The sequence below is a fragment of the Hippocampus guttulatus genome, chromosome 12 (assembly GCF_054856545.1).
Source record: "Hippocampus guttulatus isolate MCC_2025c chromosome 12, RoL_Hgut_1.0, whole genome shotgun sequence".
Taxonomy (NCBI): Eukaryota; Metazoa; Chordata; class Actinopteri; order Syngnathiformes; family Syngnathidae; genus Hippocampus; species Hippocampus guttulatus.
The window spans coordinates 6805908-6827500 of record NC_141272.1 but is presented as its reverse complement, the minus strand read 5'-3'; the positions used below and the strand labels follow the sequence as shown (position 1 = coordinate 6827500).

Below are 21593 nucleotides of genomic sequence, written 5' to 3'. Positions count from 1 at the left end.
TACATCAATTGTTTTGTCATCTGGGAGCTTTAATAACAAGAGACGGCACCAGCAGAGTGCTCAGGAAATGCCTTTAAACATGCAGACTGACTCCGAACCGACGGTCGGCATGAAAAAAAAAATTAATTACTGATGAATGACTGGTCGTGTGGGGCCAGATTACACATCTGAAAACCCTCACGTGCCACTTGAGGTAAACAGCACAGCTTTCACCCTGGTCAGGTACTCTTCCGCTTCGCAGAATTCATCCGGCGAAAACACTGATTATGCGATGAACTCTTCATTTTATACAGCAATTGTTCTTTATTGTTTTCTTTTTTTTCATTTTTTTGGAAGAATGTCTGTTTCACAAAGTTTGGAGTTGGAATCGGGGCTTTGTGCTTTTTGTGTCAACCCTTTGCATGTTCTTGCCGTGCTTCCGTGTGTTTTCCTGAGGCACTCCCATTAATTTCACCCTTACACAAAGATGTTTTAGGTGAACCGAAGGCCAAAGTTGTGTGCCCTGTGATTGACAACCTATCCATGGTGCGCCTCTTTCACCAAAGTGTGATGCTATAGACTTCAACTCAGCCGTGACCTTGAACAGGCTAAGCAATAGAAAATGGATGGATGGATGGATGGATGAACAGCTTTCAATGGCCATTGAAAATGTAATTAAGTTGTACATTGATTAACGCCCTTCCCAATGGCTCCACAAAAAAACATCTAAAAAAAAAAAAAAAAAAGAGTCAACCATCTCTACCAAAAGCACAGGAACCTGCATTACAGTGTGTGTGTGTGTGTGTGTGCGTGTGCGTGTGTGTGCGTGTGTGTGTGTGTTTTCCTCCAGCTTGGACTTTGCATCAGCAGGGCTTCTGCATCTGTGCTGAACCTAAATTGCAGCTTGGTGCTGTTGCCCATGTGTCGCAGTCTTCTTACGTTCGTCCGAGGAACACACACGGTAATAAGCGTCTTTTTTAATGCAACTGTATTAGGGTCTGGATTCAAAATCTTGGGACATTTTGCTTCATTGCTCACTGCACAGTCTTTTTTCCATTGCTTAGTCATCAAATCAACAGTCGAAGATGGGTTGATTTCACTAACAAGCTATTTGTAAAAGAAAAAATAAATAAATAAACATGTCAAGCAGAACAGTGATTTTGACACAAATATTTTGACTTTTGTGAAATAAATATATGACTGCAAAACGACAACAAAAAAGACTGAGAAAGGGCTTTTGATGGCAATAAAACTGTTATGAGCAACTCTGACTCACCGCATGGCTCGAGTTCAACATCAGTGGATTTTTTTTTTATATGGTGTTCCCCATTCAAGCCATTGTCATTTCTTACACACGGTCGTGCGTAACGGAGCATTTTGCCATCTTGAATGATGCCATCTGACAACTCATCGTTTCATTTGCACTAACTGCTGTTTGTTCATTTGCCTCCCACTCAAGGTGTCAAGCAGAAAGACCCGGCGACTGCTGGACAGGAGTAAGACCTTCCATGTGGCCTGTGGAGTTGCCATTTGCATCTTCTCTGGTAAATACACAGCAGCCAAAGGATTATAACTCATTCGCTGTGCGTGCGCACATTTGCGTGAATGCATAACTGGATCCATGTCGGATCAGCATTCCTGCAGTACCAGCTGCCTTCCACTCCAGCTGATGGGTGTGTGCTCTCAGTTTTCAGGGTGTGTGTGTTCATGCGAGTCTTCTCCCGTGGCATCATTGTCGCTCCTTGGAGTCATTCTCACAGTGCATAGTAGAGTACATCCGTCAGATGTGTTCAGTTCAACATGGTTTTCAAAGTTTTCTGAGACGAGTTCGAGCTGAGCTTAACATATTCTGCGCTGTGGAAAAGTGGCAATAGCTGAGGTGTGTTTTCATGGTTTTCAAAAAGAGGAGATTCAGGAATCTGGAAGGCGATTTGTAGTTAAGCCGTGTAAAAAAAAACACCAAAAAAAAAACGATACCAAAGCAATAACAATTAAGAATTCCACTTTCCGTATACAGTAGCTACAGATGACTAAATTTGAATGAGTAAACTAATGATTTAAAAAAAACAAAAAACATTTGTTGTACTGTAGTTGACTTTGGAAGCTGTTTTTATCAAAACAGTCTTCACTCTTTCCAATTACTCCTACCGAGTAAGTAGATGGGATCTAAGACAAAAGCAAGCCAATACTCATAGAAGAATGCATGCAGATCGAGTTTATTTGTGCAAATCCCGGCAGAACGTTTTTTTTTAGTTCCCAAAAGAGGACAAGTCAAGGTGAAAAAGATACACGGTTATGCTGAGCTATCGCAGTATGTCAACGTTACAAAGGGAACAGCTGTTATACAGCAATTCTTCCTCACATCATTTTGACTCATGAGTATTGAATCAATGCAGCTGGCAAACCAGGAAGCAAATGGCAAATTCCTACAACCCCAAATAGAAACACTGTCCGTGTCAGTGTTCACCATGGTTTCTTGCCAGATGGATATTTTACACTTTGCGACGCAGTCTATCAACTGGAAATACTAAAAAGTTAAAACCGGGCATCATTAATGTCCATTTCTAGAAGGGGCTTGGCTGAAATGTGCATTTCAGTGTTAAGTGAATGAAGACAGGATTCCATGAGCAAGGTGTGAACAATGTCTCCTGCTGGCTTTATGTCGGTGTTTCAGTCTGGGAATGTTACACCATTGTTCCATCTCACCACTCACACATTGGAGCAGCTGTGTAGAAGACAATTAGAGAGTCTCCCATGATACACAGAGACAGTCATATGAAATGTGTCAGAAAGGCTCCAGGACCGGTGTGACAAACAATGGATTTCAAATCCAAGTGACAAGTTTTGGTGTCATCATGGTCATTTTTGATATTTTCAATAGCATCCTCTTGATGAAGCTCTTGATCTTGGGAACGAGAAAATAATCACATAGACCCAGGTCGGATGGGTAGGCAAGTGGCTCTAGCATGGGAATGTTCGTCTCGGCCAGGAGCTGTCAGATGCTCTTTCTCCAGGTGAAGTAGCCACTAGTTGTCTCTTGCCTCTTGTCAGCCACGAATGACGTCAACGCGAAAGGATCGCTCTGTGGAAAATGCTGGTTGAAATTCGCAGTTCATGGGTTGGGTCTTTTTTGTGACACCAATGCTGCAACTTTTCTGAAACATGTTACAAGTAAACAAATAATAGGCAGTAGATTTTTTCATGTCTCTGTGCTCATAAATGTGTTTGAAAGTTATTGTCAAAAGTAGTTTAATAAATGAATGGAATTACAGAAATGTGTGCATCTGAGGTTGATCTTTGCGATTTTTAGTCGTTGACGGTGTTGGCAAGACTTTCATTTTGAAACAATAGACACAAAAGAGGACATGTAAGGACAGACATAAGCATGACATCATCTCAAAATCCTGTCACCTTTCTTAACACACACGCACGCACACACACACACACACACACACACACACACACACACCCTCTTCCTCAAGGCAAAGTTCTTCTAATAGAGAAATTCAAAAGTTGTGAGACAAAAGACAATGAGAACAAAAAAGGGGGGAGGTGGTCTTCGGGCGGCGGGGTGAAATGTGAGTTGCGGTAAGACAGAGTGTGGTGGGTGGGAGTCGTGGGAATGGGAGAGGATGTGCGTTGGAGAAAAAAGACCCGTCTCATGATTACGGCCTCTAACACCATCAGCTGTTAAATGGCTGCGTGGCGAGCCGATGATGTCAAGGAGACTATGTACGTCTGAGTCAGGAAGATGTTTTGCTGACTTTCTGCTGATTGGACAAGGACGTTTGTGTTTGTTTGTCCGATACCAATTTAGTTGGACCTTCAAATGTGGTGTCTCCGTGTCTGTTTGTGTCTCGGCTGATTTTGTGACTGAGTGTTCTCAAACATGATTTTATCATTTTCTTGTTCTAGTCGTTCATGTCTCTGCCCACCTCGTGAACGTTATGAACTTCAGTAGCAGCTACTCAGAAGACTTTCCGGCTCTTAATTTTGCTCGCTACAAAGGAGAGGTGAGAAATACGTGTTATGTGCTCTAGAAGTGCCGATGGTGCAAAAATGATTTTATTTTTTTCACATTATGGTACAAAAAAACTGACATTTGAACAAGGGTGTGTAGCCGTTTGATATCCACTGTAATTGCAATTGAGGCCTATTCCATGTTTATTGTTAAACTGCAGGATTCTATCTAAGAACAAATGTGTTGTTAAAGGGGAAGTCAACCCAAACATTTTCTTCAACAATATGTTCTACGTACCTCCTTTAATCTAAGCAGCAAAATCCACCCGTTTTTAGCCATTTTGCCACTTTCTGTCATCTGAAAGTGACATCACAGTTACTCGTGACAATTCATGGCTCACCTGTTTTCTGTGCCATGATTGGTCGTGCTGATGGCCAAAACGGCTTGATTTTTACCGCTTAGCTCATATTCCGCAAACACCATATTAACCAGAATGCCGTGTTTAGGCCAGTGGAGGCACGTAGAACCTATTATTGTCAAGAAAAGTTTTGAGTTGACTTACTTATCAAGAACTGTTGGCAAAAAAAAGCTCAATGTCATGACAAGACAAGTGTGACCTTTTTTGACTGTCGCTGTCTGCCTAGGACCCAAAGCGAATCATTCTCACGACAGGTAAGATAATACTGTCTTTTTTTTTTTGCATGAATATCAAAGGTGTATTAACCGGGCTCGTCGGCTCTGATTGGCTCTCTCATTGACTTTCAGTTCCCGGAATCACTGGCGTTCTATTAGTTGTCATCCTTTTCCTGATGTTCACGTCTTCCTCCTACTGTGTGCGGTAGGTGATCATGACAGGATAACCGCACCCCCCACCCCCTCCCTTAAAAATTTCCAAATTCAGGATAACGTCTCATCTGTATGTCTGTGCTTGCTGGTCTGTCTCCACTTCTGTCTTTGTTGTGCTGTCGCTGATGACTCACCGCTCCGCGCGTGTGCAAAGGAGAGCTGAGGTCTGTTACAGAGCAAATCTCGACTAAGTGCTTCACTCATGGCACTGTCATTACTTCAGGTCACAGTGGGTCACTCGCTCTCCATGTGTGTCCGTGTGTATAAGTGTGTTCTCTTTACTGCCTTCACCAAATGAAGAGAGGTTAAGAGGAATCTCCAGTCGACTCGCAGACAGAGATAAGGGTTGTGATAAATGAACCGAGTAATGGGATGATGCCACACAAAACCTGTTGAGTACTCCATCCCTCATGGTCATCCAGGCTTTCTTGTACTGTATTGTTTTTTTGCACTTCACTTAAATTGTTGATATGAACTGAATATAAATCTGATTGATAAATCTAAAATACTCACATAAAAAGACATCCATCCAATTTCCGAACCGCTTGATCCTCACTAGGGTCGCGGGGGTGCTGGAGCCTATCCCAGCCGTCTTCGGGCAGTAGGCGGGGGACACCCTGAATCAGTTGCCAGCCAATCGCAGAGCACACAGAGACGAACAACCAACCACGCTCACACTCATACCTAGGGACAATTTAGAGCGTCCAATCAGCCTGCCATGCATGTTTTTGGAATATGGGAGGAAACCGGAGCACCCGGAGAAAACCCACGCAGGCCCGGGGAGAACATGCAAACTCCACACAGGGAGGCCGGAGCTGGAATCGAACCCGGTACCTCTGCACTGTGAAGCCGACGTGCTAACCACTGGACTACCGGGCCGCCTACATAAAAAGACATATTTGGAAATGCTGACCTCGAGTGAGGGAGACACAGTGGGTGCCTGTAGACCATTTCAACCAACAATTTTGGATTGTGACATATGTTGGCAGTGTGCAGAAGATGAAAGGACAGGGTTCCAAGCTTCTAAAGAAGTTGAATTCAAAGTGGTGACTAGAGTGTTTGAAATGGTCATTGTGAGTGGTGTTTATGGGCCGTGGGGGTCATTGTGTGTGATGACCCCTCTAATATTGACCTCTGATGTCTTGCTTAGTCAGGCTCTGAGCTGGGAGTCTGTGCATCTGCTCGTGAACAAACTCATCTCGCTTTCTTCTTTTGCTGTCTTTGCTCTTTTTTTTCCCCTCTTTGTCCCTCATTCAGCTTTTTGTCCCCATACGAAAACAGCTGTCTTTAAATAGACCGATTATATTTCGAATAATTTCTTGGAAATACAACACTAATCGTTGCCCTTTAATTGTTTCAGAATATACAACTATGAGATCTTCTGGTATACACACAACCTCTTCATCATCTTCTATATCATTCTGATGGTGCACATGGTCGGGTAAGTATTGGTTGATATCAGACCAATAATCATGACACAACCGGTGTGTTTTGCTACACTCTTACTCAAAGAAACTATGCATGACTATCAGTGAATACATCCATCCATCCATCCATTTTCTAATCCGCTTATCCTCACAAGGGTGGCGGGCGTGCTGGAGCCTATCCCAGCTGTCTTCGGGCAGTAGGCGGGGGGCGCCCTGAACTGGCTACCAGCCAATCACAGGGCACACACAGACGAACAACCATCCGGGCTCACACTCACACCTAGCGACAATTTTGAGTGTTCCATGCAAATTTACCTTGCATGTTTTTAGAATGTGGGAGGAAACCGTAGTACCCAGAGAAAACCCACTCTGGCACGGGGAGAACATGCAAACGCCACACAGGAAGATTCAAACTCACAACCTCTGCACTGTGAGGCCGACGTGCTAATCAGTCGACCACTGTGCCGCCCTCAGTGAATACAGAAGACACGAAATCAGACGTGTACTAAACGAAATACCATTCTCAGCTTTTCATACAAGTCAGATGTGTTCACGGCCACAACGGCGCAAATCACCCGTTTCTAACCGCGCGTGCCTGCGAAAATAGCAAAACTAGTCTAGCCTCCATATGCGCATATCTATTCCATGCCGTGTGCTTGACGTGCGCTGGGCACAAATAAAGAGTTCCTTGTCGTTATGCTATGCGGAGGTGTAAAACTGGCATAAATTGATCGTCATCTTTTTCCATCTTCTGAAAAGAGGAGCACTAAAATATCAGACCAACATCGAGGCTCATCCCCCTGGATGCTTACGAGCCAACCACAGCCGTGCAGAGGAACAAGCGGAGGAACTAGAGAAACGTGAGCAAGAGGAGATGCCGTGCAAGGCAGAGGCTCACTTCCAGCCCCACTTCCCACAGGTGTGTGTGTGTGTGTGTGTGTGTGTGTGTGTGTGAGAGAGAGAGAGAGAGAGAGAGAATGTCTGTCGGGGGAGGTCTTGTTTATTAGAGGTGTGGTGCTCTTTGGGGGTTGCATTTTTTTTAATGCTGTAATGTATTTGCACATGGTCGTTAAGCTAAAAGGCGGCGCCATAAAATCCCCTGTGAAGCCTCCACGTGCTTTAGAGGAGCTGTGAGCAATTAGGCTGCAACAGGTACACGGCAAAAGAGAAAAGAGAGGTAACAGCACAGCACAGCACAGCACAGCACAGCAAAGCACAGCACATTGTTTTATTTAACATGTCATCCGTCCTTGTTGCCATTGGGATTATTGGATTATCCTTATGTCCCATCGCTGGTGAACTACCTTTTGACCAGGCCCTTGGGCGGCGACTGCGGGCCTTAATTGGGCCTACCCTGGTACTGCATAAAGTAATACGCCATAGTAGCTTGACTCTATCATACGATCACGCGAGTGATTCATCTCTTGTTTTGGGCACCAACTGTCATCTTCCTCATCAGTTTGGAGTTTCTTCTTCTGTTTTCCGATTATTTATGTTTATGTTGTCTTCTATGTTTTCCGATTATTTATGATTTCCTTCATTTTAAGAAATACACACAAAAAACCCGTTCTGCTTATGTGTTATGTGTATATCTGTGATGCAAATCTCTTTTGAATAAATGCATCATCATACTTGCAAGTCTACAATAATACCACTTTTCTATTGGAAAAAGAAAGTACAAACACACATGCTGGAGTTCGTCTCCCCTATTTCTGGAAGCCCGACTATCTTACTCCACTGTCTCCACTTCAATGTTGTGGTGTCTTTCCCCAATCTCCTCTATAATATCATTTATCTCTTGACCGTAGCCACCAGACACTTGACATGATGTTAATACACAAGACCTTGGTTGCTATTTAATAATAATATAATAATAATAGATTTTATTTATAAGCGCCTTTCAAGACACCCAAGGACACTTTACAATAACAAAAAACACAAAATAATACGGGTTGAGCAGCGGCAGCCAAAACGCGCCAGCGTTCACTCAACCCAAAAGTCAGAAACAAGGGAGGGACAGGGGGAGAAAAAAACCCCCACGCTCGAACTACCCTCATTTGAGGATAATTTGAGTGAGGCAAAAAACTCCTGCACAAGCATATGACAGTTACAACAGGTCACAAGACATAAACAATGAAGACGGTGAAACAAGGGAATGTATGAGGGAGGGGGTGATGGTGGGGGACTAGCTTCCGTGCGTACTTTTTAGTGTGTTTCATGCTGACTGATGCGTTTAGAAGCAGCTTGGTTTATGCATGCCTATTGTAGGAAATCAATTGTGAGCTGAGCTAAGTCTTTACGGTGCTGTGAAAAAGCAGCACGAGTTTTGGCCATTTTCTGTACCCATTTCGGGTTGCGGGTGAGCTGACGAAAGGTTTTGCGGTGAATTGATTCATACTGGATGTGCTGTGTGTGTGTGTGTGTGTGTGTGTGTGTTTGTGCAAATAGACATGGCTGTGGGTGTCGGGTCCTCTGTGTCTCTACTGTGCGGAGCGTCTGTACCGCTATATCCGGAGCAGTGATCCGGTTACCATAGTAACTGTCATCAGGCACCCCTGTGATGTCATTGAGTTACGAATGCTTAAGAAGAACTTTAAAGCTCGTCCGGGGCAGGTAAGATGTCTGTTTGGTTACATCTCAAGTGCATTTGCTCTTGTATTCACAGCTTGCACTCTTCGTTTCTCAATTTCAACTCCTTCCATCCTGTCACAGTATATTGTCCTCAACTGTCCCAATGTCTCGTCATTTGAGAACCATCCTTTCACGCTCACGGCGGTAAGAGTGCAACACAACTCCAGCTTTTTCTGACATGTTTCCAACATGTGATATTAAAAACGCATGAGTATACATACCCTTGGTACGCCATCATAGTGCCTCGTTTTTTGGGAAAACATGTACTGTACTACTTTCCCCCCTCTACAACCTGAACTCACTTAATTGACAGCAGGGGCTTCTCGTGATTTAGCCGCACACATCGTTTGTAGGGTTGCTGGGAACACACACAAACACACACACACTGTGCACAACTGGTGTGACGGTAGAGGGAATCACTCTTACAGAGAGCAGACCGACCCTGAGGCCAGGATCTGCCAACCGGAAGGCGTGCATGTGTATCCATCTGTGTGTGGGTGTAATTCAACAGGATTAATGGAAAATCATGTTGCTTTGGAAAGCTCTTTGCACATGTTTTTTATTTGTGTCTTTTTTATAGTACTCTCCAGTAACTGAGTTGTCTCAGAGTCTGCACGATGAGTGTGTGTGTGTGTGTGTGTGTGTGTGCGTTTCTTTGTCTTTCTTTGTGATTCACTGTCTGCTTTCTAACTTTGCAGTGTCCCACAGAGAACAAAGAAACGTTCGGCATTCATCTTCGGGTCGTCGGAGACTGGACTGGTGAGTGTATTTACTGCACACACACACACACACACGCACACACCCATGCACATGTTTGAGAATGAGGTATGCCTTTTCTATTTTTCTATTTTCTCTGTGAAGAATCTACATTATTTGCATAAAAGATCGCTATTTGTGTGTGTGTGTGCGTGTGTGTGTGTATTCTATGGGTGTTAATTGTTAACCTTGAGTCTAACAGGCCTCTTGCTGTGTTATTATCATGTCAGAAACCGTCTTACATCCTTGGATTGCATGTCTCAATATCCACCGTGAGGACCAATCTTTTTTTGTCATTATTTCGAGTTATTGTTGCGCGATCCATATTGTGCTGTTAGGACAGTCGGAGACATACACACTTGGATCTTTTTTGAGCTGGCATTACAAAAATACAACGAAAGCAAAACGCATGTAAAGTAAATGTGTTCTTTCTACATGCGGCGCGTCAGGGGCACGACCCAGGTGGGAGCGGGCCGTTTCCTGTGGGAGGCTGTGACAAATGCAAACTTGTGTTGTTTCCACATGCGCACTTGCTTTGTGAACACTAGAGGGGAAGTTAGTTTGTTTGCGTTAGCTGTTGAATTGGCCACAATGACATGTGAAAGTACCACACAAGGAAAAATTCTACTAGAAATGTAAAGACACATCCAATAACACATGTTGCAATCCTGTGTTGTGTTGCATCCCAATAATATCCTCTTGTTTATTTGGGGGGGGGGGCCCAAATCATTCTTTTCCCTTTATCTTCAGAGCGCTTCACACAGATGTTACTTCCTGACCTTAAGAGAGACTTGGACATCCTCCCTGTGGTGCATCAGAGAAGATACCCCAAGTATGTGTGTGTGTGTGTGTGTGTGTGTGTGTGGTGTGTGTGTGTGTGTGTGTGTGTGTGTGTGTGTGTGTGTGTGTGTGTGTGTGTGTGTGTGTGTGATAGAGAGAGATTGAGAGAGAGAGGGAGGGAGAGAGAGGGGGAGTGAATTCTCATGCAAGCTTCAAATCACATTGGGGTGAAAGATCCTGACCCTCTGACACTGTGCTCTTCCTGTTCTGAGTGTGTGAGAAGCCGACGTAGGAAGACTTGGAGTGAATGAGAGTCTTGTGACAGTACAGTTGAACACTTCTGAAACTGTAAGCAATGGTCGTCGAGGAAGAAATGGAACATGCATTCTCCTACTGGCCTTAATCAACAAACGGAACAAACTAGGCTTTCTAATACACAAAATATTGGTCAGGATTTTTTTTTCCCACCTTTCCAGTCATAGTCAATAAAGGCCAGATTCTCAAATGTCTCCAAAAAGACTTGTCCCGAGAGATTATCATGTACAAAGTCATTATAAAAGGCAGAACATCAATGGCAATTCTAAGGGCTTGTGATTGAGAGAGGCCTTTGAAATGTGTTTTTTAATTTGATGCACTCCGAGAGCAACCGAGGTCCATGCTTTCAATGACGGGAGTGTAATATTTACCGGTATTCAAACTCCAAAAAAGAGCATCCTGAAAACAATTTATCTTGCAAAAGTTAAAGTATGTAGAGCTCCACATCACTTTTTCTCTGTGTGTTTATGTCCGCGCTCCATTTATGCTTCATGGAGAAAGACGTAAGGCACGCCTTTACGACAAGCGACAATTTATTTGGCAGAACTGCATTTTACAGAGAAAGACAAACCCAATGAACCCTTTTGTTAGTTTAGTAATTTACTCAAAAGTTTCAGTGGATTGAATTGCTTTTGTGTGCATGAGAATCATGAATGTGTGTGTGCGTGTGTGTGTGTTCTCGATTAAATCCAATTGTTTAAGTAACTGTTGTGAAGACGCCGAATGTGTGTACGCGCACACGCACAGACCAACGTAGTGGGATTTCAGATGCAGGATGTTTATCCGAGCATGTGTACATAACCCAGTGTAGGAAGTCCAATTAATTGTGTCTGTGTTTTAATTTGCGCTGTACATTTATGTTGCGTGCATGTGTATGTTCAGGCTTTATGTGGACGGTCCGTTTGGAAGTCCTTCGGAGGAAGTGTTCAACTATGACGTCAGCCTTTGCGTCGCGGGCGGAATAGGGGTGACGCCGTTCGCCTGTGTCCTGCATACTCTTCTGTGAGTGCTTCCCCAACTGTACATCACACGAACGGTGGAGATTGGTTCCAGCTGCCTTTTGAATGTTTCCGCTTGTCCCTCCTCCTCATTGTGGACCCAGTGACGGCTGGATGGGGTTCAGGTTGAAGAGGTTATACTTTGTGTGGGTCTGCAGGGAGCTCCGGTCGTTTTACTGGTTCGCTGAGCTGCTGTCGACCCTACATCATAAGGTTGGCTTGCACGCACTCTATGAACAACGCGATTGGTCCACTATTAGCATTGTAGGTCATTTCAAATGACTCGAGGACAGACCATTCCGCTAAGAAGAGAGGAGCTACTTGTCCCAAGCTGTCCGGACTTGCCTGTCGAAAAGGTCACTGAAAGTTTCTCAGGATTTCAAGGGGACACACACAAATAAGTGGATTGGCATCGCGGTTTGAGAAACACAATTTGTATTTTGTGCCTCAATCAGACACATTGAAACGTGAAACTACAAATGGGTGTTTTTGTGGCAAAAAACAAAAACAAAAAAACGCAGAGCTGCCAAATGTTACAATAATCACTGGCCGCAAACTCATTAACATGTTGCGATTGTTCCGAATATTTAAACAACAAAAATCCACATCGTGGCGCCATCACCATTCATGACTAGTTCGGCACTGACTCCTCTGGATCTAAAAATATGAATCTAAAATAGAAGCCTATAGCCTATATCTCACTTGACGGCGCCAATAACTCTATTAATAACATCTATTAATTCGTGCATGGTCACTTGAGCCACACAGGGAGCAATTCCTCTAGCAGCGTGTCTTCACGTCACGCCCAGGACGTGAATAGAAAACAGGATTTTTTTTTTAGGTCAGCCTGAAAAACACGTCTAGGGACAAAACGCTGATTTTTAAAAATGTTTCTTATCAACTAGTAAAGTGGAAATTGGAGAAAATTCTTGAGCTAGATAAAGTCCTTAAAATGCTTCTTCTGGGTTATTATCTTCACAACTGAATCATCTAAACACTTAAACTCTAATTGGTTAGAGGGAAGCGCTATAAAGAGTGGAGAGCCACCTCGTCTTCAAATCATGTTTAAATCATTGTGCATAGAAAGACCACTCTTGTATTTTAGTGTAACTGGAAGGAGGACAGCCTTTATAATGAAGGAAATCATCAGTGGGGGCTGTGCCGCCATCACGTGGATAGTAGTGGACATAACAATGGAATTAAATGAAGCCTCGTGCCATGAAAATGTCCTCTCTTTTTTTTTGTCATCTAGTTATGGCATGAAAACAAACCTGACTACTTGAACCTGAAACTGTACGTCAGTCAGGCAGACAACCTGCAGGTAGGTGACGCACGGGTAAACACAAAACCCACACACAGCCACTTTATCATCCATTATTTCCACATGTAATGTAGAAGAGAATACAGGGACGTCTGCAGGATTTTTTTTCTCTTCTGGGGCTAAATGAGAACTTCAACCATACACTGGGGAGGCTGAGAAAATTATTTATCAATATATTTTCAAGTATGAAATAAAATTCTGGAGGGGCCAAACTGGGGTTGCAGAGATTTCTGGTAGCCCTCCCCTATCCTCAGTGTAGCCCCATTTCTGCTAGTCCAGTGGTTCTTAACCTTGGTTCGATTGAGCCCAAGGGGTTCGGTGAATCGGTCTCAGGGGTTCGACGGAGCCTCTGCCGTGGAGGGTAAGACACAATATGTCAATTACCGTATTGGCCCGAATATAAAACAGTGATTTTTGCATTGAAATAAGACTGACAAAGTAGGGGTCGTCTTATATTCGGGGTCTAGACATTATACCCATTCACGACGCTAGATGGCGCCAGATATCATTGAAGCGAATGCTGAACTTGTTTCCCCAGGCCAAAGTGAACCCCTGCCACAAAGAATAAAAATAAAAATAGCGGTAGCACGAAGAAGAAAAATAAAAAATAGCGGTAAGAAAGAAAAGAGAAGAAAATAATAGAAGGGATAACAGAAAATGGAGAAACGTAGCGACAATCTGGAGAAAAGTGGGTCGAAGATCGGCCGGGTTAACCGGCAGCTGAGGAGAAGTTATGATGTAATTTACATTTCAAAAACCAGAAGCCATTCATTTACGAATGTGATTGCACTCTAGTTTACGTATTTAAATGTTCAGATATTAAGATTTGAATGAGGCAAAATAACATGCTTTTTCTCTCAAATACTGTGTATTTTTAGAATCATTTGTTTCAGATGTACTGTAATTATTTTCTGTATAAAAATTAATTTGTTGTTCAAAAAGTCTTTTTTCAAACTTGAGTCTTGAAAAAGAGGGGGTCGTCTTATAATCAGGGCCGTCTTATATTCGGGCCAATACGGTAGTTATGACACGCCCACTTGGCCATCCTGAGTTCCTTCACACATATACAACCGAAGGTTCAACTGGCTTGTGCTTCTTCAATGGTTTTTTTTTTTTTTTTGCTCTTCCTAAAGGGCCTAACTGAGGAGAAATACCGCCTGCTTGCATCACGGCTACTGGTGGGTCGTCCCAGGTGGAAGTTACTGTTTGATGAAATTGGAAGGACCAACAAGCGGTGAGTACGAAGAAAGATCATTTTTTCATCTTGCTTCAAACAGTTACGCTGTCCTCGTGCTCGTGTGTGACTTTTCAGGAAGCGAGTTGGGGTGTTCTGTTGTGGACCCAAAGGCATCTCCAGGACTCTTCACAGACTGTGTAACTCAGCTCACTTTCCTGGAACTACTTTTGAATTTAACAAAGAGTCCTTCAGCTGATTGGCCTTCAGCAGGAAAAGCGTAGCTCGTTTGGATTCAATCACTTGGCATTGAAATTACATTGGGTGTATGTAATGTAGCCACTCTCAAAGGAACTGTCCCAAAAAAGGGACTTGATCATTGGCTATTCACAGATCGACTGTACAGTACTCTACTCGTTATTATCCCCGGTCAGCCTAAACTGGTGCTTTACAGAGGCCCCTGGGAAGAAATCAGCACCCTGAAGTTCACCGGGAACAGCCCATCTCACGATGAACCACCTCGAATGTGCTTCATTTTGGAAGCTGCTAATGAATTTAGAGCTTTATTTGGATTATAGAGTGATTAAGCGCAACAAGTGATGGCCACAAACACAACTTGATGAGTGTATCATACTTAGGGAGTTCATCACTCTGTGTAACAGTGTTGACGTGTCATACTGAAAGAATCGTTTAATCATTCCACAAAAGGCATTTTTGTTTTTTCTACACTTTACACTGGATATACAGCGGCACCTTGAGATACGAGTCACTTCAAGTTTTTCGAGATCTGAACCGTCATTCTGAAGATTTTTTTGCAGTGACTTGCGAGTACAAACTTGAGATACTGCATCATGTGTGGATTTTCATTTCTTTGCCAATGAAAGGACCACAGATAAAATTTGGATCAGGTCTGATTTTAATGCAGCCACTCACATTTCATGAGCTTGTGAGAAATCACGTGCATTACGATCCTTGAGCACCAGTTTTTCGGTGAGTGTACAGTATTCACTTGTGTAAAAACAAGGTCATTTCCTTTTAAGTGGAAGTCAAATCAGACATTTTCTTTGTTATAATATACTTTATGTGCCCCCACTAAACACGGAATTTCAAATGGAGTTGGTGGAATAAAAATTAACCAGACAAATTCACCCATTTTCAGCCATCCGCAGAGGCTGAAATTTTATGTAGCATTGCCCCCTGCTGTTGGCTGAAATTCACGTCAAAGTGTTGATGGGTTTGAATTGCTGCCGTTGAATTTCTGGGTTTGGTCACATGGATTTATTATCTGTTAGATTCTTATTCCACAATCCAATTTTAATGAGATTGCTGTGTTTAGACTAGTGGAGGCACATATAACATAATTGCACTTTTAAAATTTTTATGTCATTGTATTTCATTTGACCTTCACTTTCAATTGGGTCATCATAATATCAAAAATAATTATACAATTGTACATTTAATAGTGATTAAAACCCATTTAATTTCTGAATATAGAATACCGTATGTTAATATTTAGCAAACACCTTTCAAGGCAAGCTCTTTCACCTAACTCAAGCATGTGAATCGTTGTTCATATTATTATTGTTATTATTATTATTATCATCATCAATTATCATTATCAATATCATTATCAATACATGCATGTGTACCCGCACGTCCTCACTGTATGGTTGTATTGGTAAATGTTTGGAATATGTGGGATATCTTCCTGAATGATTTTCAGCTTGCTGTTTAAAAACTTCATGAAGGTTGGTGCACCCAAATCAACAATTTACAGCGTCTGACATTGTGAGTAAGATTTTTTTTTTTGTACATGTGCAGTGTATCCTAGATACCTTATCAACAAATACATGAAAGTGTTTATGACATTTGAATAATTACTGTGCATTTTACTTAATGGACTAAATCTTTGGTTTGGTATGCAAAAGATTGTAAGAATGGACACTCATTATATGTGTAAACATATGTTTTTGCTTTTTTAAAATGAGGAGAAAACATGTGATTCAGGTGCACAAACTCTTCACCAAATTTTATCTTTAGAAACTCAGGAACCTGTCAGAATGCCATTAAGCTAGTGTAAGTATGTATGTGTGTGTGTGTGTGTGTGTGTGTGTGTGTGTGTGTGTGTGTTACAGAGTAGTCTGGTAGGAAGCTGAGCCTTCCTCTGAGCTGCTCTGAAGAAGCGGCTGTCGTTCTCCAAAAATGGACGTCCTCTTCCTCCTCTGGTTTCGTCTCCATTTCTTTCTTGCCACAACGGCCACAACCGCGGTGATTGCCGTGATCAACGCCCCGATGATACCGGCTCCCAGCAACCACGGCCAGATCTCCTGGGCCTGCTGGAGGTAAGGTGTCAGGATTTCCTGAACAAATCGCTGACCTGCAGTGGAGGCAGACAGAATGACACAAGTTCAGATCAACAAAGCTGGTGAATGAAAAAGGCTCTCACTCACGATCTTCTGGACTGACCTGGATCCAACAGATAGGCATATTCATATCCCATTAACTTAGTGGAGAGGAAATAGTCTCCATTTCTATAAAGAGGCAGGAATGGCACCATGTAGTAGCCGTCATTGTGGCCAATGGGCGCGTCGGTAAATGGATAGAAGGCCCGTGTAGGCTGGTGGGTTCGCAGCCAACGCTCAAAGATGCTGCTCAAAAGAAGGCCTGGGTGTTAGTGTGGGGAATGAACTGGAATAATAATGTGTGTGATGGCGCTTTACTGTACCTGTCTATGAAAGCGTGGTGCAGGAGGAATATGGGGTCATTGGCGGAACCTTGCACAGAGGACATGGAGCCGTTCATGAAGACGTGCAAGGCATTGTGCATGGTGCTCTGGCCTTGAACCGCCATGCCTGTGATTGGACTGGCGAAACCTGAAGGAGGGAACGTGAGCACACTTTTTTTCCTTTATATTATAGACAAAAATATCAAGGCATCTTTCGATTACAGCTAAAGGGAGTAAAATTTATACATGAGAAATTCTCAACCGGTGGGCCCATTCTGGGTGAATGCCAGGCTGCCAGTAAAAAAAAAAAAAAAAAGAATGAAAGAAACATTTCATGCGCATCTGATGCTGTCGCTTTCCTTTGAAAATGATGTCTCATTTGGAACCACAGGCAAATGTTCAGCAGGATAGATGTCTGTGTCGCTGTCGGATGCAAGACAGCAAATCCCAAATAACTAGTACAACTGGGGGTTGAATTTTAATTCATTCGGAACGATTGCAGTCATGCAGTTGGAACGTTACTTTGAAGGGAAATGACAGGAAGTAAACTCTCATATGTGCTATTATTGCTTATCCTTTATCTTTGTTGCATGGCTGTCAGAGCAGATGGATGGATGGATAGATACCGGTAGATGGATAGATGGATAGATAGATAGATAAATAGATAGATAGATGTGTCAGGCCTTTGACTGACTGTACGCCGCCTCTCATGACCCCACTCAATCTAATTGGTGTAGGAAATGAATGGGGATAGACATTCTCACCATGATGAATATCTATCCCCGTGTGAGTTTGCAAATGGGCCAAAAATCTTCCTCTAGATTAGAGAGATTAGCTCGAGGATTATGTTCCCATTCAGTTGTTAGCCATGTGAGTACAGGAATACTAATGTATTAGTGTGTGTGTGTGGCTACTGTTCTTACCCTCAAGAACGTTCCTGAAGCTCATGTTGGCAAAGCGGTCCATGGCTCCGGTCTCGTACTCCCGGAGGCCCACGGTGAAGTCGACATCAGCTGATGTTGGGAGTCGCTGCACTCGGCTGGTATCGTGGTTGCCGGGGTTACGCAACAGCGGTCCTTCCCCTGTCGCGTTGCACAATGCCTCACGATTGTTGTAGTCCTCGGGCTGAGTGCAGATCACCTACATGTACGCAGACCGATATGCAAAAGGTAATTCAACTTCTTTTCTTTAACAATTTAGGACGAGGGGCAGAACTCAAGAGGAAGGTGAACATTAAAGTGTTCATTATTGTGAATGCAAACATAACATTTGTATGCGTTTATAATAATATGCACTCTTCGTTAATGTACCGTAATGAGCCTCAAAAGTGTCACAAGAATCACTGAAATAAATATTCAAACCGTGCATAATGTTACATAATTTGTTGTAATCCACTCCAGTACACTTGTTTAATACAGTTAACTTGCATTTAACAATTAAGTACAATACATTTGCATTAAAATTTTTCGGGATGTTTGTTTCTATTTAGGTGCAATTTTTAATCATTACTTAAGTAAAGTTTTTTTGGTTTTTTTTTTTTTTTTGCTATATTTAAATTATGTATAATGTTCCTGTGGCTTCCAATAATATTACCGTGCATATGTTTTAGGAATAAAGCCGATGCTTTGTTTTTGATTAACATCAACTGCTACTCGGTTAATACATCGCTGTATTTTAATGTCGGTCACTATGGTGGTATTTAGAGAGCAAAGTATTTTTTTAAGTAGTACTTGGTGTAAAAAGTTTGAGAGCCACTAATGTACAAGAATAGGGACTGTGCCCTGCCGAAAATCGTGACAAATCGCTTGTCACTTCTTCTGTTCTCCTGAACTTAAAAACTTGTTACAGTTCTTTGGCACAGAGACCCAACAAGATGGTGCCTGATCCCTTTTTATTACAAAAGTAGAATTATCATCTTGTGGCATTTAGGGCGTTTCATCCTTCCATCCATTATCTGTACCGCTTTATCCTTACGAGGGTCGCGGGTGTGCTGGGGTCCATCCCAGCTAATTCAGAAAAAGCAAAAAAAAAAAAACAAACAAAAACCAAAAACAAAAAACAGCTTCTAGGTGAGATTTTCAACTAAGACAAAACTTCAGTATCATGTCTCTGTATGTTTGTAATGTATGCTGTATGCTTAAGCCAATTGAATGCCAATAGATTTTAGTAATTGTGGACCCCTAATTAACCTCTTAAACTGAAATTTTTGGGTAAACCATGCTCGATAAAAGGATTTCCTTTGCTATTTTCACTGGTTAAATCAGTGGAAAATTGTCATTTTCTCTGGTTTCAAACAACCAAACCATTCTCTACTTTGAGCCTGGGTTCAGACTTTCATTTTTACACACTTAATAGGGAGAAGCGAATGAAAATATCCTCACCTTCCACGATGAGAAGACGGACGCAGGGCTGATGAGGTTGGGATTGAAGGGGCTGCGGCCCCCCATCAAAGCATCTGTGCACACCTGACAGGTTTGGGCGTCCCTCCAGTCCCAGTATGGGATGGTAAAGTTAAAATCTCCTGTGAGCTTCCTTATCTCATTCTCCCAGTGAAGCAGGTAGACTCGATGCCAGGGCAGAAAGGCCGCAGATTCATGGGCAAAGTCGATGTCGGTCCACACGTTCCCCGACCCACCCAGGAAGGCGTCTCGCGACACGTAGTAGTGCATCCAGACAAACAGATCGTAGGAGTTGATGTCACTGAACATTGGATTCTCACCATTTTCGCCCATCTCTGCTCTGGTTGCCGTGGCAATGACATAGTCGGGGCTGATGGTGTTCTTGGCCAGGTTGAGGTATGAGATGAACTTTTGCTGGTCAGCAGCAGACAGCGTCAGGATGTTTCGCCGCACTGATTCCCTGTACTCGGCACAGTTTGCTCCCCAATAGCCAAACCTGCACTCCCCGCAGTCGAAACCTCCGTAGTTTCCCACACAGCGACAGGTTCGATTGTAGAAGGCCAAAGGCCAGCGCTCCCTGTCGTCAATTCCGCTGTGGGGGTACTGCGGACCGTGGGGCTCGTCTGACACGAGCACCTCGGTGCAAAAACCTCGGCCTGACAGGGCACCGCACGCCGAGCCGTCTCCATCCCAAACGGGGCAACATTCTTTGGTCCGTAGGCTCTCCGTGTTGGCGCAGGGCCGAGGGAATTGGCAAAAGCAGGTCCCGACAAGCTGCAGAATGAGCACGGCTGGAAACGGGCTCCTCATGATGGAATGTTGGCGCTCAGCAGCGGTCACTGGAACACCTATCGAAAAGAAAAAGGGACTTCCGCTTACTCACCCGCAAACTAATTCATTTTCACTACAGCAGTCGCCTTGATAAAATATATGGAAGAAATCCACTTTTATAAAAACTACCTTATTTTGCTGTTTGAGGATTTGCCCTGCCAAGCATCCAACCTCCTTCCACCCTCACTTTCTTCACGCTGCCAGCAGTTTACTGTTCTCGCCAATCTCGTTAAACTCATTTAGGGGCTGTCCTCAGACAGAATGTGTGATCTCACACACACCCTCTCGCGCACACGCAACTTGGTGTGTGCCCTCACCCAACATCACATGCTTAGAATAATATTCCAGATTCTTTCATTCTGTCTTAAGACCAGCTGACCTCAGACCAGCTGACCCCTCCTCCACTTTACCTCAGGCGCAAATGCCTGACTGGGCGTATGTTCCGCCCCTTCTCAGAAGTTCCACGTTTGCTCACGATGGCAATATGTGGCTGAAATTGTGGAAAAACCGAAAAGGAAGTGTAAATTTGGCAAAATGAGGTCAGAAATTTTTTGGTAACTTGTAAACTTGGGGTCAAGTTTAGGTTAGTGTAGTAATCAGCGTTTAGTGGCTGCCAAATATGTGTGAGCATTATGTTGACTCTCACTTTTGTTTTTCAATGAAAACGTTATGGGAAATTAAAGAAAATGTGCATATCATGTAGATCCCTTCTCATTTTCTTAAGAGTACTACAATTTGTTAAAAAAAAGAAAAAAGTGAATAAGATGTGAGAATTGGATCTCTTAGGTGTTGATCGAAAATGGTACTTAATTTAAGCAATTACAAATACAGTGAATCTCCTTTTTTTCAGACCGAAACCAAAAGAGTTTTGACTCTATGAGTATTCACCGGCACCGAGTACTGGTGCCTGTAGGCTACTTTTGATCTGAACGTTTTAATTGAACACAGTGACAAGAAATTGTCGACAAAGGCCTTTGTTTCTGATGCAGATGATGATCATTGATGACTTTTTTTTACCATTTCATACTTTGCTATTGATACTAAAATTGCATTTATACGATAGAGTTGAAGAAGTTGAAGCCCATATTTATTAAAAAATATTCACCCCAAAGCTGAATATCCCAAAACTTTTTGTTAGTCGTGCATAATCCTCCTGTGCACCAATTTAGTGGAGCAATTTACAAATTATTTACGGGGTCTTTATCATCTACCAAGCTTTGACAACTAAATTCAGCCATCTTTAAATGAATCGGAACAACAAATGAATGGATCATACAAAAGTCTCCAAGTGTCTTCATTATCCGTACCACATGATACAGCGTGACGCTCACTGCCAGAATACAGGAACAGATCTGCTTTCTCCACTCATGCACTTGACCTCCCCTGTGCTCATGTGGGCCACTATACAGACGGGCTCGGGCTCGAAGTTTGCTCAGACCTCGAGACCCCA

The 21593-nt window shown here is 43.0% G+C and overlaps 2 protein-coding genes across 3 annotated transcripts in view; one reads left to right on the top strand and one right to left on the bottom strand.

The window, feature by feature from the left end:
- Positions 1–15837, top strand: part of nox4 (NADPH oxidase 4) — a 17741-nt gene extending 1904 nt beyond the window's left edge. Inside the window, exons 3-18 of one of the 2 annotated variants that reach the window (XM_086125606.1) lie at positions 830–940; positions 1439–1523; positions 3895–3992; positions 4585–4612; positions 4706–4778; positions 6147–6227; positions 6973–7132; positions 8662–8826; positions 8926–8988; positions 9543–9603; positions 10351–10432; positions 11578–11697; positions 11798–11906; positions 12946–13014; positions 14148–14248; positions 14327–15837. In XM_086125606.1, the coding sequence (XP_085981732.1) occupies positions 830–940; positions 1439–1523; positions 3895–3992; positions 4585–4612; positions 4706–4778; positions 6147–6227; positions 6973–7132; positions 8662–8826; positions 8926–8988; positions 9543–9603; positions 10351–10432; positions 11578–11697; positions 11798–11906; positions 12946–13014; positions 14148–14248; positions 14327–14447 (1527 nt within the window). In that variant the 3' untranslated portion in view covers positions 14448–15837. Of the gene's footprint in view, positions 1–829; positions 941–1438; positions 1524–3894; positions 3993–4584; positions 4613–4705; positions 4779–6146; positions 6228–6972; positions 7133–8661; positions 8827–8925; positions 8989–9542; positions 9604–10350; positions 10433–11577; positions 11698–11797; positions 11907–12945; positions 13015–14147; positions 14249–14291 lie in introns of both variants that reach the window. The other variant, XM_086125605.1, reaches the window with a different exon arrangement.
- tyr (tyrosinase) lies at positions 15087–20479 on the bottom strand. Its single transcript, XM_086125607.1, has 6 exons — positions 20273–20479; positions 19295–20160; positions 17837–18053; positions 16914–17061; positions 16655–16836; positions 15087–16565 (listed from the first exon to the last, which is right to left on the bottom strand). Exons 2-6 carry the CDS (start codon positions 20120–20122, stop codon positions 16318–16320), a joined length of 1623 nt encoding a protein of 540 aa, XP_085981733.1. The 5' UTR covers positions 20123–20160; positions 20273–20479; the 3' UTR covers positions 15087–16317.
- Between the last annotated feature and the right edge of the window lie 1114 nt (positions 20480–21593).